Source organism: Ailuropoda melanoleuca, chromosome 1, assembly GCF_002007445.2.
Source record: "Ailuropoda melanoleuca isolate Jingjing chromosome 1, ASM200744v2, whole genome shotgun sequence".
Taxonomy (NCBI): domain Eukaryota; kingdom Metazoa; phylum Chordata; class Mammalia; order Carnivora; family Ursidae; genus Ailuropoda; species Ailuropoda melanoleuca.
In genome coordinates this window covers 119,641,862-119,662,557 of record NC_048218.1, presented here as the reverse complement: position 1 = coordinate 119,662,557, position 20,696 = coordinate 119,641,862, and the positions used below count along the sequence as shown (strand labels likewise).

Genomic DNA, 20,696 nt, shown 5'->3' with positions numbered 1-20,696 from the left:
GTATTACTTCTAAAGCAGAAAGAGGGTTACATCACTAAACTAGAGGGCCAAGGACTGCAGTGATACCGACAACAGGTGGACGTTAGAGACAGTGATGATACTCCTTTCATTCCTTCGGGTCCCAGTAGTGACAGTTGCAAGCGTCACCAGCCACCGAGCAGTGGGGACCCACACTGAGGTGCACATTCTTCCCATTTATTCCTTCTCCTCTTTCGAAGAAGCCTCTCAAAAACATTGATGAGGCGTATCATGTCACTCAGAAACAACACATGAGGTTTTGGAAAACCTAGGACTGACTAACTCGGGCTCATACTGTGTATTATTTCAGACGCCTCGACCCTCCTAGAGCCAAAGATGGGACTGAGTTTGAGGACAGAAGGAATGCAAGTGGGAAATGGGTCTCAGGAAGGTTTGGAAGCCTCTCTCATCCATGGGAGAGGCCAGGCCGGAAGACAGAAGGTGAGTTTTTTTGCATGCCAAAAAAAGCCACAACAAAACCAGAAACATGTCAAGAACCGATATTCCGCCACTTTCAGAAATGAGTTTAAATTTAAGATTTGTATATTTTGTAATATACCATGCACAACAGCGAGAAGAGCTAATTAATTTGGAATTGAAGGGAAAATGTGGACTTTTCAACTTATTTTGACGCGTTAGAATACGTGCTTTCAGATGCCAAGGGAAAAAAAAGTGCTTGCGTCTTGACAAATCAATAATAAATTCAGTCTTAATCAAAGGTTCTTTGAATTCATTTTTACACCGGATCTCCTTCTTACTCTCTTGTTCCGTTCTATTTTAACTGACACCAAGAAAGGGACCAAGTATAACAAAAACCTGGTTAACAAAAATATACATCTGTCTTCTTAGCTTCTGGGCACAGAAGTAAATTTATGACAAATTTAATACTAGATCGAGAGTAACTCAGCCCAATTATAATTATCTTGCTGGGAAGAGAAATTAATTAAACGTCCCCGTGATAAAGACCCCACAGCAAATCTAGAATAAACACACGCCTGGCGGAGGACAGGCGCTTGAAATAAAGGAGAAGAGAAGGGAAAGGCAATGTTTAGTCCATCTGTTGGGACAGTAATGGGACGAGGTAATCTTTTCAAGAGAACACGGAGTGCATTACGCTGGAAAGGAGACTACCTGGCATGCAGAGCCCGCCGAGTCCCTAATTCTCCTCTTCAACTTTGTGATTTGCTAATGTGAAACACATGTCTCCCTTTTGCACCAAGTTCAAATGACTCCGGAATTCCAGCCGTGCAGCTCAGCGACTGAGCCAGAACAAGGGGAGAACTTGTCAGGATTTAAGAGCTTTCAGCAAAGCCCTTCAATTGCAGCCAGCACCCTATTCCACGGAAGGATATCAATTATAGATAGTGACTTGCTTTAGCAGGCAGTCGGGACTGTCAGACACTAGATAGACAGCCATGAAGAATCATGAATCTTTCTATTAACTGTAAGAGGGGGAAAAAGAATGGGTCATGGCTATAAATAAGGCAGAGCGTCAGGATGGTTTAACACCTTGCCTCTTGGTCGCATGTAGCATGAAAATTCAACTAATTCACAAAATGTCGTCTCTCCAAGGAGAGCCACGGGCATGGAAACAGCTAAGACTTCCCTCCGTCCTCAAAAAAGTGGGGTTTGCAACTGGTATTTTTTCCACCTGCCACCAAAATAATTAGGTGGACGTGGAGCTATGCCTTCAATCGACAAAAACTAAAGTGCCCGTGCTATCCCGGGCCACTGCTGATGCCACCAGATAGGCCCACGACGAGGAAGGCACTTGCATGGCATGCAGAGTAAAATCGACTTAAACGCACAAATTTGGAACCTCCACACCTCAGGCAAGGACTTCAAAGGTGGAAAATAAGTGATAGGAACTAGTGTTTTTATTTAGATTGTGGCCAAGGTATAGCTTTCCTCCACTTAATGTACATAATTTATCTCAGACTGAAATTCGTATCATGAAGGCAACATATTGGATTTTCTCCTAATCCTGACACGAATTCCTCTAGCTGGTTTGGAATCCAAAATTTCCACTGTACGTAGATTCGTTCAGAGTTTTTACGATGAGACACACAACGCGGTGGTCATTTAAGTTGATCGTTTAAGCAGATTTACCTCAAAAGTACTCGGATCTCTCCCTAAAACATCATCACTCCCTAAAACCTTTCGCCACTGAGATTAAATACACCTACAAGAGTCACTGTCTCTTAAAAGGTTAAAGAGCTACCTCAAACCTGGTCTCTAACGAGGAACACGGTTCCTTTGAAAGGCAGACTCTGAGGAACTCCTCTCTGTCCTGCATCTGGCCACAGCTGGACCATAATCACAGCCCTGCTTGGAAACTACAAGGACTTGTCCTCAGAAAAGGGACCAGGAGACGGTGTCACCTTGCAGGATGACATTTCCAAAAGCAAGCAGCTCTGGCAACATCTTGCTCACGATGGCAGTTTTCAGGCACACAATTCCCCTCATGTCGGTAGTTCACTCGCTCCCTCATGAAGGGTGTCCCTGGCAGACTTCACTCCTCGGGAATATCTGCCTGCACTAAAAGAAAAACTTTCTCTTCCCCCCTTTGGTAGTACCCTGTCTGTGGTTTCCATTAAAAGTCAGCAAGAAGAAAGGGCCATTAAGGAAGGCTTGGCTTAAAAATAACACTTGCATCAAATTAAAGAGAAAGAATCAAATTAAGTTCATGGAAAAATTTGGAAATACACCTTAATTAAAAACATTTGACTTTCTAGGTTTCTTGCTGTGCTGAGAAATCTGTAATTCTTCTCACTCAATTACTAGGAGACATGATTAAAAAAGAAATTGGGGGGGTGGAACCCTGCTGATGTCATGTTAACTCCTCAAAACATCCTGGCAAAGCATCTATTTAACGCTCTCCTGTGACGGCAACGTGTGGAATACAGCACAGAGGAGGAGCCGAGGTGCAGACGACAGACGCCCTGGAGAAGCTCTGCGGCCAGTGAAAAATAGCGGATGTGTCAGGAATTGTATAATTTTAGCTTTTAAATGGAGAAGGGTTATCAAGAAATATGGATCATCGAAAATGAAAAGTTAGTCTAAAAGAAGAGAGAATGGGCTGAGTGTGTGCGGTGTGTGTGTGTGGGGTGGGCGGGCAGGGACTCACAAGGAAGGCTGCCCTGTCAGATCGTCTGTCACAGTAAAAGCGGATGAACCGGCCACATGTAGCAGACCGTCCCTAATGCCTCGATGGGACCCTGTGGTTGAGCACAGGGGTGTGTGAGCCTATGGCTTTCTAGTCTTGATGATCGAGAGAGAGACCCTTCCACCTCAGTTGCTCCCAGTCCCCTCTGCTAGGGAGACTCTTCTGGCATGAAAGAAAGTGCCAAGTCAAATGGAGCATTGGCAAAGGAAACATGCCTCATCAGGTCCATGCACATGGGTGTGGGGCGTGCACTGCATTATTGGAAATAAACCCCACAGGGGCCACACTTCTGGACCTGGCATAGCAAGACGAGGTGTGGATCTCAGTCTGGCCATGCCACAGGTTTCAAAAAATACACGCCACTGAACACATTTTAAAATACATATCACTTTTTCCATGGAACTACTCGCCCTGCGAGCGTTGGCCTTCAGTCAAGAAACTGTGCTAATGGCTTCCCCAAGCATCTACCTGTCTCACACAGAGTATTAACTGCTGCCTAAAATAGTGGGTGGGTCTTTGGACCTTGACGGTTTGGAAGAAGAAGGCAGAACAGAAGAAAAGCAATCTCCCACCTCTACAATTTTTTTCTACTGTTGCTGGGTCTAGGAGACGAGACTCAAACTTGGTTAAAAGGTTAATAATAATTCATGTCCAGCTTACTATTACTCAATAACCATCAAAGACGCGAACTCAACATGGTGTTTTCTGGCTTACAGGATCAGAGTCATTACGCTCTCTATTGAAGACTTTATTGAATTTTACACTAAGCTTTAGCTGACTGAACAGGTCAAGCACCATGGCTCAGAGTTTTCTTTATTCTCAGAAAGTCATAAAGCCCTCTCCAGTTTGCAATGCTGCTAGCTAAGAAACTTGACTCAGCGCGGGGTCAGGGAAGCTGACCCCACAGAAAAGGTCACATAGCTGCAAAGCCCACTCCCCGCAGCCCCCCACTTACGTGCACCAGCTGCTCCTGGGTGTCGAACTCCCGCGTGCAGCCTTCCCAGTGGCAATTGGTCTCATAGATGACTTCAGGCTCCTGCTTGCTTTCGTCTTTGTCCCCTTCCTCCTTCACCAGGGTTGTTCCTTCCGGCTGTTCCTGGGGTGGGGGAGGGGGGAGAAGAGAGGGAGAAAAGATCAGACACAATGGAAGGACAGATGAGAGAAAGGAAAAACAAAACAAAACAAAAAAACAACCCGGATTGCATGGGTCTTTATTCTGAGGCAACTTTTCAGGGAAAATAAAATAGAGCCCAGGTCTATCAGTTGGATTTTGTGAACAGAAGTCGAACATATGGAATCATTTGTGTGCCTGTTTTCCAATTTACCAATCTTCAGAGGTTGTTAATGTGGGATTGAAAACAACAGTCCCAACCGTAATGATGGTAAGAAGTTGAGGCCAAACTTTGCCCCTGAATATGAGAGAAAAAAAGAAATTAAAGCGTCATCCCATAAGAGAAACAATTAAATTAGGTCATGCAGTCTTTACCCAAAAGACTGGCCTTTCTCTTTCAGTTAGATTCTTTTTAGTGTATTAATTTGTTGATGCTTATATTTTGGGATCAGGGCGATGGTTTACTAGAAATTCTAATTCCCCTTTCCCTGCCATGGGAGGCTGTGACAGGCACTTTCTGGGGTGTAGACCGATCATGTCTTCTGGTTCAACTTCTGCTATCTGGGGACACGAGTTGCAGCCCAAAAACCACAGTGTCTGAAGCTTGGCGGCAGAGTCTTTCCTACTCTCCGAGGCAGTTTCACAGCAATGGAAATGCAAACAATTCCCAGAATTCTGGGAGATGACTGGGTGCACTGATTGGGGATCTCATCTGGGGCAGGATGACAGACACTGCATACAAGCATTCATGTGTAACCAGCAAGGTTGTTGGCCAGCAAAACTCAAGAAGAAGGATGGATTTCAGAACCTATGACCCCCATTCATTCCATCCTCAAAGTGCTCACTCGAAAGGAAACTGGGGCAGAGGTAGTCTGAACTTGGGGCTGGAGCAGCCCAGATGCAGAAAGATCCAGATTCTGTGGACGCCCAGACTCCGGTCCAACCCCTATTTCTAGGAATTAATATTCACTGACCTTCTTCCTGTGTCAGGCACAGGGGCCCTAGGAAATGGTATCATAGGCATAATAAACACATTTTAGAACTGAAGCTCAGAGGGGCTAAATGCCTAAAAGCAGAGACTAGACTGGACTTTCCAAACTTGTCCTTTCAAGACTCTGGGTCAAGGACCAGAATCTAGTTGGCCTAAGTTAGGTTAGTTGTGCCTTGATCCAGCCCTCCGTTCTCCAAGTCCTTCTAGCGAGTGGGAAAAGGCAAAATAGGAACAAATACCAACATGATCAGTGTAAGGAATGGCATCAACTGCGTCCAACTTGGGCTTGGGGTCAGGAGTTCCTATTTTGGGGCCTGAGAGCAGGGCTCAGGACTGAAGCTTGGTTCTCTCAGTGATTAGTAGCAAATTAACCCAGCCACTTACGCCATGAGCTACAGTCTATCCTTCCTGCAGCGTCTCTGAGTTAGAGAGTCGGACCCCATCACTGGCCTCCTGTCAAATGTGTGGGTACGGCTGAGGCCAAGGCCAAGGGCAAGAACACAGTGGACACAGAAATGCTGTGCGAGACCGAAGCCTGGAGGGAGCCACAGGCCGGCGGCAGACAGCCCCGGTGCCTCACCTGCTGGCCCCGCGGCCCCGGGCTGGGGAGGTCTTCGTCGGGCTTGATCTTGGACCTCTTGTTGTGCATCAGGTCACCCGTGCTACTCACCGCGGACTCACTCGTCGGCTTGTTCTGCTGGTCACATTTGCGGGGACAGAGACAAAAATTAGGTTTCGATACAGGAGCGGGACAGAGCTAAAACATGCAACTGTAGACAAGCCGGCCGATGTGGCATTAGAACAAGGACTCCCTCCAATCCCACCACAGCAGAGCTTAGAAAATGGGTCTGAAGCCAGAAAACACACCCACTGGGCAGCTCCATGTGTCCCACTCAGGAGTAGAAACTCCCTGTGGCTTTTAGAGGCACCTAGATGGCTCAGTCGGTTGGGCAGCTGCCTTTGACTCAGGTCATGATCTCAGGGTCCTGGGATCGAGTCCTGCATCGGGCCCCCTGCTCAGCGGGCAGCCTGCTTCTCCCTCTGCCGCTCCCCCTGCTTGTGCTCTCTCTTTCTCTCTCACTGTGTGTGTCAAATAAATAAATAAAATCTTAAAAATAAATAAATAAACTCCCTGTGGCTTTTAAAAGCTAGAAGACTAGAGCAGGGGGCCTGGGCTTTCATGAGCTCCAAGAGTGGTGGGTAGGAAACCAAAACAAACTGTTGGCAACGTTCTTTAATGAGAGGATTCAGACTCTTCTCTGCGAGGGATTAGTGAGGAGGTAAGAGCAGAGGGCGCGGCATGGTTTGAATCTTCCCGTGAAGTTATCACAGGATTCGAGGTGCCCGTGGAGAGTCACCAAATGAGAGCGACCCTGTCAGGCAGCGGACTGCCCTGAGCAAGATTATAGACAGCCCCAGGCTAGAGGGAACCGTCATCAAGAAGCCCGCTTTCCCACTGAGAAAGAAATGAGTCTGGGGGAGGAAGCCCCTGTTGAATGAGGAGCACACACATGCCATGTTCATCAAACCCTAAGACTACATCCCTGGGTTAGGAAGACAGCAGCATGGAAGCCACGAGAATGCCAAGGTACTGGGCCCGTTCAGAGCTCCCAGGGTAGGCATGGCCCTCCTCTACGATAACAAAGATGCATTGGCTAGCTCATCAAGCTGCCTCTCTCACCTGTGAGGACTCCGAAGGGCCCGAGCTGACCTGGACGGGGTTCAGAACCGTAGGGATGCCAGGAATAGGCCTCTGTGTTGGAAACGTTGGAGCAGGGTGGATGAGTGGTGGGCTGTGTCCGAAGGCCGAGCCTAAGCTCTGCTGTCGGCTTAAGATTTGTTGATGCATATGGAGAGACACGGGTGCAGAAGGGTAGGTGAAGCTCAAGGCAGGGCTGCAGGTGGGGAAGAAAGAGGAGAAGGCTCTCATTTGCACGGAAGGCGGAGATTACCGTGAGCGCACCAGGTTTGCGTCATTACACCTGCTGCTACCACCCCAAACGACATCCGGTCTGCCTGTTTAAATCAGAAGGCAAAAACGGTTACTGACGAACATCTTGGCCACTTCCAAGAGAAACACGGCTACTGAGGCAAGACACACGTGTGCGTGTGCCCAGACATACAGACCTGACATAAGGCTCAGCACGACGGAAACAAAAGGCGTTGGCTCGATAACGGCTATTTATTGCAATAACAAACTTTATATAAAAAAGAGAATGGGCGACTACATGCTTTATAGTACTTTTATTGGCTCTCAGCGCCGTATGTCCCCGTGCATGGAGCAATTCCTTTAATCTCAGCTCACGCTGCGTGCTTTCATATGTCTCCAGATCTTATTACAAGAGGAAGGAAAATCAATTGGTTAAATGTGTTTTGAACACCATGCTTGTCATATCACTCATTTGTTTGTAAAGATGGAAAGCTTGGTTCATCCAGAATGCCACCTCAAGAATTTCCATCAGTGCCGTCTGGTTACAGAAGCTGATGGATGAACCTCTCCTGGCTGAAATCGGTGATCAATGGGCTTTGGTGGAGGGATATTCCAATGGGAGAGCACAGCTCCCTCTCCCAGCTAAACAGCATTAAATGTCTATGAAAGCCCATTATACATGCTAATGCCTGTCACCGCTTTATTATGCCGCAGTACCTTCCAGCCTACAGCCAGTAGCGAGGAAGCCACGCTAGTACCTAAAGGTTTTTCGACAAAGGGCAGCCGGTGCCAAATAGGTCTTTGTGCCGGCACAGTTTAGGAATCAAAGCCTCTTAAAAGAATGAAGTGTTCTCGAGGCATTTGCCAATGGCTTAAAAATGCATGAAAAACTATAATTGCATTCATGAACATTTCCTTCTTAAAAATAATCAGTGAAAAAAATATATATATATTTCCTCCATCCTGCTGTGTAATACCCAGAAAGAATCAGGGTTTCTTGTAATGTCAAAGGTAGAATTCATGCAAATTTCCAATCTGGTGGGTTAATTACTATTGCTGGTAAGCGCATTAACTGAGAATATAATAATTACAATAACAAAATTCAAACCATTTCAACAACTTTAAGTAATCATTCCGAAGATATACTCTGTTCATTAATGTGACTCCACATTTTGCCTATTTGACTACAATCCATGAAAGGCGGCTTCAATGGGATTACATTACTATTATTCCTACAGAGAACCTTGCATTACAATAGCTTGCCCATTTAAGACTGAATATCATTAAGCGTACCCTCGGAGAATTTCACCCAGCTTGGAGGAACTCTCCTTTCATTCTGCATTGTGGTTCTGTTATAAAGGCAAGCAGAAACATGGTGAAAACAGTCATTGTTCATGGCAAGTTAGGGAGAAATCAGTAATAATATTCCGTTTCTGCACTCCTATAGTTTCCGCCCGTGTTTCCGAAAGCAACGGTGAATGATTACAGGGAGACTCCGCTAAGGGAGCTGTGTGGATGATTGATAGGGCATTAATCAAAAGATGCATATCTGCCCCAGAATTTGTTCACAAGCTTTCTTCTAATAGCTGATTTCATGTTCACTGAGCTCTATGCCAGTTTGTCCAATTTATTTTTCAGTGTACAAGCCATTCATCAAAAAACACAATGATTTAACACCCCCACCCCTTTCTTTTTGGTGAATGGGTATTACTGAGTGTAACTACCTTATTCTACTCATTAAAAAAGCAAAAACTCAAAGACCCTACTACACATATATTTACAATGTGACACAGAGTTTGCAAGTCTCCAGACACCTTTCGGGAGTTTCCCAAGCCCACGCGATCAGGAAGGCGTGGGAGGGGGCGCTTCTAATTCCGGAGGGCACAACATTCGGGGGCTCAAAAAGTCAGGACCTGATTAAGAATCGAGGCCTTTAGGGAAAACAGTTCAGAAGGCAGAACACGCCCTCAGGTGTGTATAGAAGCAATTTACAGTTGTTCACAGCCAGGTGGGATGGGTCCATCTTTACTTTTCCAAAGAGGTCAGAGAGAAGAAAAGCAAGACCCAGCTTCCTGCTGTGGGCCCCCTCCTCAGGTACGCTCGGTCTGACCTCAGCAGGCATCGGGGAAGGCAGGGACAGCTTTCGGCACATTTGGGGAACGTCCCATCCCCTTTCGGGGCTGCTTTCTTGCTGGTAAAAGCAGGTGCCAGGAATAAACAGTCTCCAAAATTCATGTCAACGCTTGGCTTCCAAGGGATACGATGCTAAGAGGCAGCTCGGAGGAGTCTGTTCAACCTCACCGCCACGGAGCCGGCCACGGAAACGCCTCTCCTCCCCGGGCGAAGGGCAGGCGGTGCCGGGCACCTGGGTGGCAGGCCTGGTGCCCACCTGCCGAGCCCGTGCTGCCACTGGCTCCTCGAGGTGCTGCGGGAAGCGGGCTGCTCCTGCAGATCACAGAGCCTCTTTAGAACTCGATGACAGACGCGGTTCTTGGCTCCGTCACAGCATCGGCAAGGAAGGGAGCCAAGGCTCCTGTTGCTCTCCAGAGAGCGTGGAGGTGGAGACAAGAGTTTGTAAGGAAGAAGCAGAGGGTGGGCGATGTCCCGGCTCCGCGTGGGGATGTCAGCAGCAACAGAAAGAACGCTGGGGAATTCCCACGGGTGGGGAGTCAGGGTCAGCCACCACTCCTGCTCTCTGACTCCAAGTGGCAATGAGACGCTCTGCCTGGGGGGAGAGCAGGAGAGTCCCCAGCCCACTGGTACCGCTGTGTCCTTCCTGAGCTCAGCACGGTTACATACTTCCTATCAGCCAGGTCTTAGCTCAATGTCCCCTCCTCTGCCAGCGAGGCCTTCTGAGACCACGCCCCATCAGAATGAGTCCCTCTGCACGACGGGTCCGATCACTTTCTACTGTTGGACACTTCTGTCCCCCAGCCACACCCGCACTCTCTGAAGTCACACCCTGTCTCCCTCTAGACCATGAGGTCCCAATGAGCTGGCCCTCTAGCATCTGGAACACAGCCCAGCGCACAGCAGGTGCTCAATACTGAGTCCGTGAGCGACCGAATCTCTTCTTCAGTGTATTAGTGCCCACTTACTGCTACGGCAAAGTGCCACAAACTTGTGGCTGTAAACAACACACACTTTCGATCTCTGGCTCATGAACCAGTATTGGGTGCTTCTAGAGTCTTCTCGCAGCTTCTGGAGGCTTCCCGTAACTCTGCCTGGGGCTCCGTATCACTCCAACCTTCCTCTCTGACTCTAACTCTGGTCCCCCATCTTCCCCTTCTAAGGATGCTTTTAATTACATCGGGGCCACCCGAATAATCCCAAATAATCTCCTCATCTCAAACTCCTTACCATAATCCCAGCGACAAAATTCCTTTTGCCGTGTAAGGTAACTGGCTCATGCATTTCTGGGATGAAGACGTGGACCTCTCTGGGGCCTATCACACTCAGAACAGTCCATTCAAAGAAAAACATCTTTTCTGCTGAAAACTACAATTTGACAATGTGTCTATAAAATAGTCTAAGCAAAGCTAGTGTCTAGATTCATGCCTTTCTACAGAACTTGACTGGCTGAGGACAGTCTTTGTCGCTTACAGAGGTCAGAATTTAAAAAAAAAAGTCCTAACCTTTAGAAACCCTGGAAAAAAAGCTTCCTAAGTAGTTTTTGTATTCATTTCATAATTTCCTAGAAATTAAAGTATTGATATTGTTGAAAATTTTTATAAATCTCTTCTCTTTTATAATCTCTCCTAAAGCAGGACATGGTCTAATTTAAAACTTGTCAACATAAGCTTTACTACTGCAAAGCCTTTTTACATTTCTGCTCAGCCTATTCTTTCCAGTGGATCCCATGAAGAAAGATTAATTTAACAAGCTGATTTCTGGATTCTCTTCACTCAATATTTAACATACTAAATATAATTTTTAAAAAACCAATTTTACAGCCTTCACTTGTTTTCCAAGTGACTATGGGAAAGATGGGGCAACTTAAACCATACAAACATTTATGAACATGTGACTTATAATTATTTATCTATATTTAGTCGATGAGACCAGGAGAAAATGTGTCAGATGGCCCCCATCTTCCCAAGCAATGCGCTAACAAGGTCATAGGTCTCTTGAGACAAGAAGCCAAAAGTAAATCGTATGAAGGAGAGGAACACGAAGTGCTCAAGTCACAGAAGTCCGAGGACCATGGGCTCAACAGTCCCAAGATCCCACAGAGCTGTCACCACGGGATGTGCGCCCCAGCCCAGACACGGTTTGCAACAGTATTGGGAGGAGCTTCTAGAAACTAGTGATCCCTGCAAAACACTCTGAGAAACACTCTTCTAGGACAACAGTTATTAAGCCAGAATAAATTAATTTCAATATCAATTTGCCCTTTACTTTTCTCAAGTGCAGAAAAGGAGAAAGGTGTGGATTCTAGGTCCTTGACTATAACGTGGACAGTGTCCTCATCCACCCACTCTAATCTCTATCTATTAGAACAGATTTACAGTTACAGAATTTTTTTGTTTTATAAAATACCTTAAAGGAGCATTCCTCTGTGTGTGGTGACTAAGGGATAGAACTCTGAGCACATTGACATAAACTACTCATGGTCAGTTCTCTCTTTATGTTCAGCTCTGAGTTAACAGTGATAAACTGTTGTCTGAGCAGGAACCAGTTCTCCTATTTTCCTTTAAAATGAAAACTCCCAAAGTCTGAATCTTTGAAAAAGTTTTGATGTATTTATCCTCTATCAAAAATCAGAGGTAAAGTTTTGTCAGTACTCTTTTGTAAAGTATGGCCAAGTTTTGCAAATTGGGCCATGTTTCTCAATGCGTAGTAAATAACCTAGTCACACCTCATTCATCTCGAAGTCTCCTGTCTGGGAATCTCAGCAACTACCCCCGATCTCACTAAAATTTGGAGTGTAACTAGAAAGAAAATGTTAAGCGAAATAAAGGTCATAAAATGCACACATGAGGGGCGCCTGGGTGGCACAGCGGTTAAGCATCTGCCTTCGGCTCAGGGCGTGATCCCGGCATTATGGGATCGAGCCCCACATCAGGCTCCTCTGCTATGAGCCTGCTTCTTCTTCTCCCACTCCCCCTGCTTGTGTTCCCTTTCTTGCTGGCTGTCTCTATCTCTGTTGAATAAATAAATAAAATCTTTAAAAAAAATAAAAAATAAAATGCACACATGAAATCATACATCAATTCAGTAAGTTTTAACCAAGGACTTTATATATCCCATTTATAGTCGCCCCCAAAAATATTTTTTTGCAATTAGATAGTTATATATGATTATAATCAATACACAGAACTCTGAAATTCATAATCGTTTTTCACTTTCACAACATTGTTTTCTCGTATCAAGGAAGTAATGGGAGCTAACATTTGTACAGAAACCTTGTGATCAATCCGAGCATTTTATATTTAATTTCTAGAATGACATGTAACTGGGGACACTTAAAGTTCATATTGTAGGAAATCACTCACTAAACATTTATTCAACCCTACCATACATAAAGGTATTTCAGTCATTAATATCCAGGTCAGATGGATGAAACCCACTAAAATGGTTATCAGATAAGCCTCCTATGTGTTTTAAAAACAATTCAGGCATTCTACACATGGTGGGGTTGGGGGGTGCTGGATAATGAAATATTGGAACAGGATAGAAAGTGGCATAATTTGGCCTGTTGCAGTCCTTTTCTATGGAAGGGCAAACAGAGCCGATTACAATGGTGAAGAGATCTGTGATTCGATAAAAATAAAGGAAACAAATTGAGGCACTTTCAGAGGGATGGCAAGAGGCTGATGACCCAGCCACTGCGCACTTAAAGGTAAACGTTTCCACTTGATTATTTAAGGACTCCCAACCAAAATGGCAGCTCTCCCTTAAGTCACCCAGGTATGGCTACACCCACCACTCACAGCGCCCCGGCTCCTCTGTGTAAACGCACACCCTACACGGGGAGGCTGTGGGGAAGCGAGTGGTGCCCCACACATCTCCCCTAAACCTGTTTCAGCAGAGAGGTTCACGGGTTTCCAGGTCCATTTCTAGAAACCTCTCCACCTCTTGCCAGTAAAAAGTAACGGACACAGGGTGCCTCTGTGTTCTCAGGAAATGTCTTGTTTTAAATACAAGATCAAGGCTAACTACCTACAAACACGTGTTTTTCAATTGCTTGGTTGCTGTATTTTGCTCAGATGTGAATTTTGGAAACATCGTTATAAGAAATGCATGCGTTCCTTTGATGACTCTAGGCCGGGGCACTGGGATTAAGAACGTTCATACCGCGATTTCTGTGTGAAGACCCCAACAGGGAGAGTTGCTTTCCAGTATCCCATGTCTCCTAGCTCTTTGGCTCATGAAACCATGAGGTAAAGTCAGGCAACTGTCAGCGCTTGGTAACAGGAGGGCCCCACAGTGTGAGACACTGGCTTCAAGAAGAGAGGAGGAAGTGGGGGGGTGGGGAAGAGGCGGCATTCTCGTCAAAACCGACCTTGTGGCTACTTCGCGGCTGTGGTGGAAACGAGGTTGTCCACTCTCTGGCTACAGCTGTGGAATTTACTGCACGACGGCTGACATTCCAAGTAAGAACAATTCTTTCCAGTTTTGCTGAGAATAGGCCAACCCCTATGATTACTTGTCTATGTACAGGCCCAGGACACACAGGCCTGCATGTGCTTCTATTTGAAAGGAGAAAAATAAAGCTCCCACTTCCATCCATAGAAGCTCCCAGGGCAAGTTTCCTGGAAAACCCAGCAGCTTCAGAAGTAATGAGCACCCGAGTAAGCCCTGCACACTCACCGAACAGGGAAGCGTCACCCCAACATTTACACCGAGGCGTACGCACTCTGTGAAAACTGCTTTGGACAAAAATCCATTGGGCTTTGAATGACGAAAGTGTTGTAAAAGGCTCTAAAAGCCACTTCCCGGTAAACAGACCGACAGACCTCTGTGGACATGAATAGCAGTGACACCTTCTCCAGTGAGGTTTGGCTGGAAGCACCCAAATCCTGTAACCGCTCGGCCATGCAGGCATGGTGAGAACAAGCAGTCATCAGGGGCGCCTGGGCTCGGGCAGTGAAGCGTCTGCCTTTGGCTCAGCTCATGATCCCAGAGTCCCAGGACCGAGCCCCACATCAGGCTCCCTGCTCAGTGGGAAGTCTGCTTCTCCCTCTGCCTGCTGTTCCACGTGCTTGTGTTCTCTCTCTCTCTCTCTCTAATAAATAAATAAAATCTTAAAAAAAAGAAAAAAAACCTAATCAGTTTTTCAAAAACATCATCAGGAATTGTTATTCCCCTATTACGAAGAGCACTTCCTACCAATCCTTTTGGCCAGGCCTCCCATTGGAGAGTCCTAAGGGAGAAGGCAGGCCTGGGGACAGAAGGAGGAAGTTCAAAGTCAGCCGCACTGGCACCAGGCTTGGCTGAAAGCAGTGGAGTGCCGTTGATCTAGCCCACTGGCCTCCTTGAGCCTCAGCTCCCTCCACGTGAAACCAGTGCAGCCTCCCTGAGAGCTTCGAAGGCTTCCTGCTGTTCCTGGGGGCCCTGCCGAGGGCTGTGCCTAACCGGGCCCCTGCCTGCCTCTCCTGTTTACTGCCATCTGGCCCCTGGGTTCCTGACAACTTGACACTCCCTCAACATCCAAGCTCTTCCCATCCCATGGCCTCATCTGGTCCATTCATTCATTCATTCATTCATTCGTACCTGATTGGAGGTTTTCCCCCTGCAGGAGTTCAGTGGGGGTAGGGGTCCTGCCTCTCATTCATCCTGGGAGCCCCATGCCCAGCACAGTGACTAGCACAGAGTTGAATATGCAGCTAAATACGGGGGGAATGGACGAGTAACTGATTAAATGAAGTGCTTTCTAAAACCAATGACCACATATGGGAGGCAATAAAAACTATCTTTCTCAGTATTAATCACTTTCATTGCTGCTGGGGGAGAAGTTTGTCACCACTTTCAGAAGACGTAATCAGAGTTTCAGGACACTGATCATCTGGCACAGTCAGCATTCACCTTCACTCTGTTCTTCGCTGTGTCCCACCCAACCTGTAACAAGCATCAGTGAGCCCAGAGCCAAGCAGCTGTGGAGGCCGAGCTGGTTCCTCTCCTGCCTCGGCAAGTGGCAACAGACACCTGCTTCCTCCAGGGGCCTGGGACCTGAGACGGTAGCCGCTGCAGGAACCGGAACACAGCCCGCTGTACCGACCCCAGCCACAGCCCACGGTGCTGGCCACAGACAGCCTGTCCCATGGGTGGCGTTGCAGTGTATGGCACCTGACTCCCACTTTCATGGAGATGCCTATCCTGGCCACACCAGACCCAAGACCACGGAGGACACAAGCCCATCTTCATTTTAGCCATAAATTCAAAGTGAGAACGCTGTGACGGGAGGGCTGGAAACGAGTGGGTCACTCATTTCTTCATTCCGTTTACCTTTGGCTGGAGACTACAGGAAGAGAAGGGTCATCTGAAACCCCTCTCTTCTCACAGTGGTGCAATTTCTCGGGGAGGGTGTTAGCAGAGGCAAAGGTGTTTCTGCCATACTGCCATTATATTTATAACGCCTGCCTTAACCACAGAGAGTGGAGGTTAAAGGTTGTACTTGATAAATGTGAATCATCTAGGCTTCGATGGGAGTCTCCAGAGGGATGGACAAGTTAAAACTTGGTGATGGGTAGGAAGGAGGGCACGTATCGCATGGTGCACTGGGTGTTATACGCAACTAATGAATCATCGAACTTTACATCGGAATCCGGGGATGTACTGTATGGTGACTAACATAATATAATAAAAAATATTATTATAATAAAAAAAAAACTTCTTGGGACAGCCGAATATTTCACAACGACCCTTCCAAGTGCATGGGATTTGGGATGGTCATTTTAGTTATGATATTTAAAGAATAGGATTTGTGAGGTGTACTTGGACAGCAGGGTTGAAAGTGAGACATCACTGAGCACGCCAAAGGGCTTCTGTGAATAAATATTTGCTTTCTATGGAATTTTTATAGCAGTCTGAATTATTAACTAAATATATAAACACAAGAACCATATCCAAAGATAGACATTTGCTTTTTTATCCCCTTATTTTGTATCCATCCCTCTATCTCTCCATAGCTCCCAACCTAGAGACATTTAATATACTATTCATAAAGACTGTAACATTCTGAAAATCAGAATTATTCATCTGCCAGGTAGAAAGTTCCTTTAATGAAGGGGCTGATGAAAATTCTAATTACTCATTAAAGGGCTCCATTAGGGGCACCCCGGTGGCTCAGTTGGTTAAGGGTCTGACTTGATTTCGGCTCAGGTCACGATCTCAGGGTCGTGAGATCAAGCCCCGTGTTGGGCTCTGCTCTGGGTACGGAGCCTGCTTGAGAGTCTCTCTCTCCCTCTCCCTCTGCCCCTGGCCCCCCCCCAAAACAAGAGCTCCTTCATTTCTTCACTCAAGAAATTTCCATTGAGTGGTGTCAAGGTGACAAGGCACAGGTGTGGTGGGGGGTGGTGTGCAGCCAGGAACAAGACGCACGGCCCTCTGGCGGTCGCGCTCCAGCAGAGGGGAAACAAACAGCAGACTACCGGACGAGCCCGTAAATACAGGAATTTCAAAGAGTGGCAAATGTGACTATCAGCCACGTAGGGGATTGGAATATCGGCGCACGACCTTCTCCTACCTCCTCCTGCAAAGACCCACTATGTGGACGAGTAAAACAAGAACGGTACACTCTTCCAAATCTCTGTGACACAAAAACAAGGAGCATGCCTCTCGCCCAACCACGTTACCCGGTCCGCAGCAGAGCCTGCACCCACACTCAGTCCACGCTGCTCCTGTATCTTTCCCTCCCGACACAGTTAGCTACCCTTTTTAGCTTTGCTCACACGCTTCCTCCCTTTCCCTGCCACCCACTGGTCCTACCACGCTTACTGATTATTCCTCACGTCAGTTTTAAGTTCACAAAATCAAACGAAGAACAGGGCAAGCAAAGCCCTAACGAACCCTGCTCCAGCTATAAGATGGGCCGATGGTGCTGATGATAGTTACTCTAGTTATCGTGTTATATGGCAAGCCGAGGTCACCCTGGGTTATCTGCATTACCTTATGTGCATTAAAAGCTACCTCTGCCCCTAACATACACTGGGTGGATACTGAAGAGTGAGAGGTCAGGCTGCCAGAGAGAAGACAGAATGGAAAGGACCCAAAAAAAGAACAAGAATGCATGATGGCCGGCGGCCCCCCGACTACAGAAGGTTCTCCTGGGACCTGACTGGTTTTGAACGCAAACCTCTTCTTCCAGCTCTAATGAGAATGGCAGGTTCTGTGGGAGCTCCTTGGAGGCAGGGGAAATGATCAATCCCTGTCAGGATCCGGTACTAAGTTACCTGGGCAGAGGGGAGCAGGTCAAGAAAGCAGGGAAGGGGGTGAAGAATGAAGACAGACAATATTGGGACCGTCTGTACCATATTCTAACCTGAGGCTCTGAGGTGCTGGAAAAAATCAAGCTAGCTGGGCAGAGAGCCAGAGGGGAAAAAATTAAGGAGAAGCAAGAGAAAGAAATGCTCACCAGTGATGCTGTGCGAACGTACTTTCTGTGACTAGCCTGGTGTGCCATATTTCTACTACTTTGATGCTATGGTTTCTAGTCGAGCCGCATAATAGTTACATAAGTTCAGCAAACTGAGATATGGTCATCGGCAGTCTGCATGACACTGGGAATATTCGCCAGGAGTGCGGGAACAGCCAGGCTACAGTTCTGAGATGGGCACACTTTCTCCGAGCCAGCCTGGGACCATGATGGGGGTCGCATGGCTGGGCCGTGCTAGCTCGTCTCCTGGATGGACCATCTGGGATCAGTTCTCCCGAGACTTAGCCCCTGGGTGGGGTCCTCATCCCGGCACTGCTCATCCACACTGGCTTTAGTAAGTTGTGTCCTCTCCGACACAGGGCTGCCTTGTCTGTAGGTCACAAGTGTGAAGACTGAACTTCAGAGAGCCAACGGGCAGGGACGGTTTGCAGAGCTGGCGGGAAAGATGGAATCTGACTACAGATGTGCCCAACTCCAAAGCCTCCCTTGGTGATGAGAGTGGCCAATCCTGATGACACCCCGGGACCCCCCATGTCCTAATGACTATCATATCAGCACTTAGGTGCTTTGCTCCATGTTTCTACCCTTGAAGGACCACGTTAAAAGAAGAAAGAAAACCAGAAGAAAATGACGTCACATCAACATAGGGCTTATAATATTTAAACACTAATGGGGGTGCAGATGAGTATTGTTGATAATTGAACAAGCGAAGAATTAAAACTGTAATTGAGAACATCATAGAAAAAATGGTGGTATTCATCATTTCTAGTAAATAGGCTGTGTTACTATGGCTAACATCATTTTCCCAGACCGTTGGGGTCTCCCTAATGTGTATATCCATCATGGAACACCCATCAACTGAGAACTAAAGCTACTGTCCATTTATAGAAACACACTAATAACAAAATCCTCGCTTATTCAAAGCAAGACTGGTGAAAACAGCCTTTGATATGTCCTTTTAAAGCAAGGAATCACCCACGGTTTGCAAAACTCCAGTTCAAAAAGATGGCTAGGAACTGAATTCTTAAATTATGGGAGGAAACACTCAGGGGAAGGGATAACTAAAGATGATAACCAGAATGTTCTAATGAACTAGAACATGATCCAATTCGATGCCTAAAACAACCATTTGGTAACTAGCATGGTTCAAAACAGTAAGTGATTAGCTGATAAAAGCAGTGTAAATACACCTAAAATTCATCACTTGGCTCACTTGTATTCCCTACTTATTGACATCAGCTCACGTTTGATCATTAGCGGGGAGAAATATTTTACAGTAAGCACATTCACAGAACCCTGTGTTTGTACCTTCACGTACAAGTGCAGGCAGCATGTTCACCAAAGGAAGTGTCAAAATGTTCTCGTACGGCAAGGGACGATGACAAAACAGAGGGCTTTCAAATTAAGCTAAAAATGCTTAATAGGAAAACAAGGAAATCTTCATTTGCCCCATTTCCTCTGACAGATATGCTTTCCGATGTCATCCCAGTTCTCTTCCCTTAGATTAAAAATCCTGCCAACACCTTTTCTTTTTTCCTCAAATGTACCCCTTTCCCCGGTCATTAACAGTGGTGAATTACAGCACCCCGCTCTTCTGCTTTCTGCTTCTGTCCCTCCTTTCATGTGCTGCACGACCAGGTGTGAAGCGGGTTTTCTCTCCAGGGAACTATAATCGGTAAGAAGGGCTTGGATGAAGGATTTGCCATCCTCACTGCTGCTACAAAGGGGACTCCAACGTAACGGAATAGCTACATATCTGCATATGGGCTACTAACTCAAGTCTGCAAAAAAAAATCCACTTTGGCCCAGTCCTTGGCTCTGGAATTCACTGCAGTGGCATGTGACTGGCATTTCGGGTCAGGGCCGGGGTCATGCTCCTGTAGTCATCCTCAGAGGGAGTCAGTCCCCTAAGTGCGGACCAGTCGGGCATTGCCCCTTTATTAAAGAAACACATCACGGATTCAGGAAAATACATACCTGATTGCGCTCGCGGACAAGTGACCGTAGGACCCACTTGCCGAAGAGCTGCTGCGGGAATTATTGAGAATCGTGACCAAGGAGTTGGGAGATGTCCTTATCATCGTCTGAAGGTCAAAGCTGTGATCGGACAGCGGTGATATGGACAGTGTACGTTTTCGGCTCGGCCTGGCTGACAGCCTGGGGCTGGGGAATCTGGTGCCTGTCATAGAAACAAAACAGAACCTGGTTACCTGCGGTTGTAACCTGGGACTCACGGCCACGTGCCTGGCTGGAAGATGCGAAGGTTAAGAAGTCAGCAACTTGCGGTGACAAGTACCTCTCTGCCCACTTGTGATCTACTGGCTACAACTGAGGAAATTAGGGAGAAATATTTATCTTCCAGGGCTTACCTCGGGGGAGCTCTGTTTATTAATGTGCAGGCAAAATGATAAATTGCTAAACAAAAGGGAAAGACTTTCATGTGTTATCCCTCTCATTTCTAGTGATTTATGAATCTGACGGCTGCTTAGATATTCCCATCATTAATTCACCACAAGCGACAAAGACAGTGGTCCCCACAGTTACACAACACAGCCCTCCCCATCCCAACACACACCATTTTAAGGCAATGAGCCGAAGGAGAAAATGAATTAAAGCATCCTAAGATTAAAAATTCAGCTTAGTTATGCCCTCATTTCCCCGTGATTTCTGTAGTTATCTGATCCATGTACACGTAAAGCTTTACTGAAACAACTGATAAATGCATTATCCGAAATTAATGGTTCTCAATCAGGGGCAATTATGCCTCCAGGGGACATGTCACAACATCTGGAGGAGCTTTGGTTATCACAGTTCACGGGGTGCTACTCCCATCTAGTGTGTAGAGGCCGGGCGTGCGGCTGAACACCCAGCAACACCCAGGAC

General features: G+C 46.7%; 1 protein-coding gene across 4 annotated transcripts in view; it reads right to left on the bottom strand.

Annotated features, from left to right (window-relative positions):
- GLI3 (GLI family zinc finger 3) overlaps positions 1 to 20,696 on the bottom strand; it is a 278,170-nt gene that overhangs the window by 61,863 nt on the left and 195,611 nt on the right. Inside the window, exons 1-4 of one of the 4 annotated variants that reach the window (XM_034665609.1) lie at positions 19,791 to 20,291; positions 6,968 to 7,181; positions 5,867 to 5,983; positions 4,140 to 4,280 (exon numbers count right to left, since the gene is read on the bottom strand). In XM_034665609.1, the coding sequence (XP_034521500.1) occupies positions 4,140 to 4,280; positions 5,867 to 5,983; positions 6,968 to 7,181; positions 19,791 to 19,999 (681 nt within the window). In that variant the 5' untranslated portion in view covers positions 20,000 to 20,291. Of the gene's footprint in view, positions 1 to 4,139; positions 4,281 to 5,866; positions 5,984 to 6,967; positions 7,182 to 19,790; positions 20,292 to 20,696 lie in introns of those variants that run through there. The other 3 variants (XM_034665614.1, XM_034665619.1, XM_002914138.4) reach the window with 3 other exon arrangements.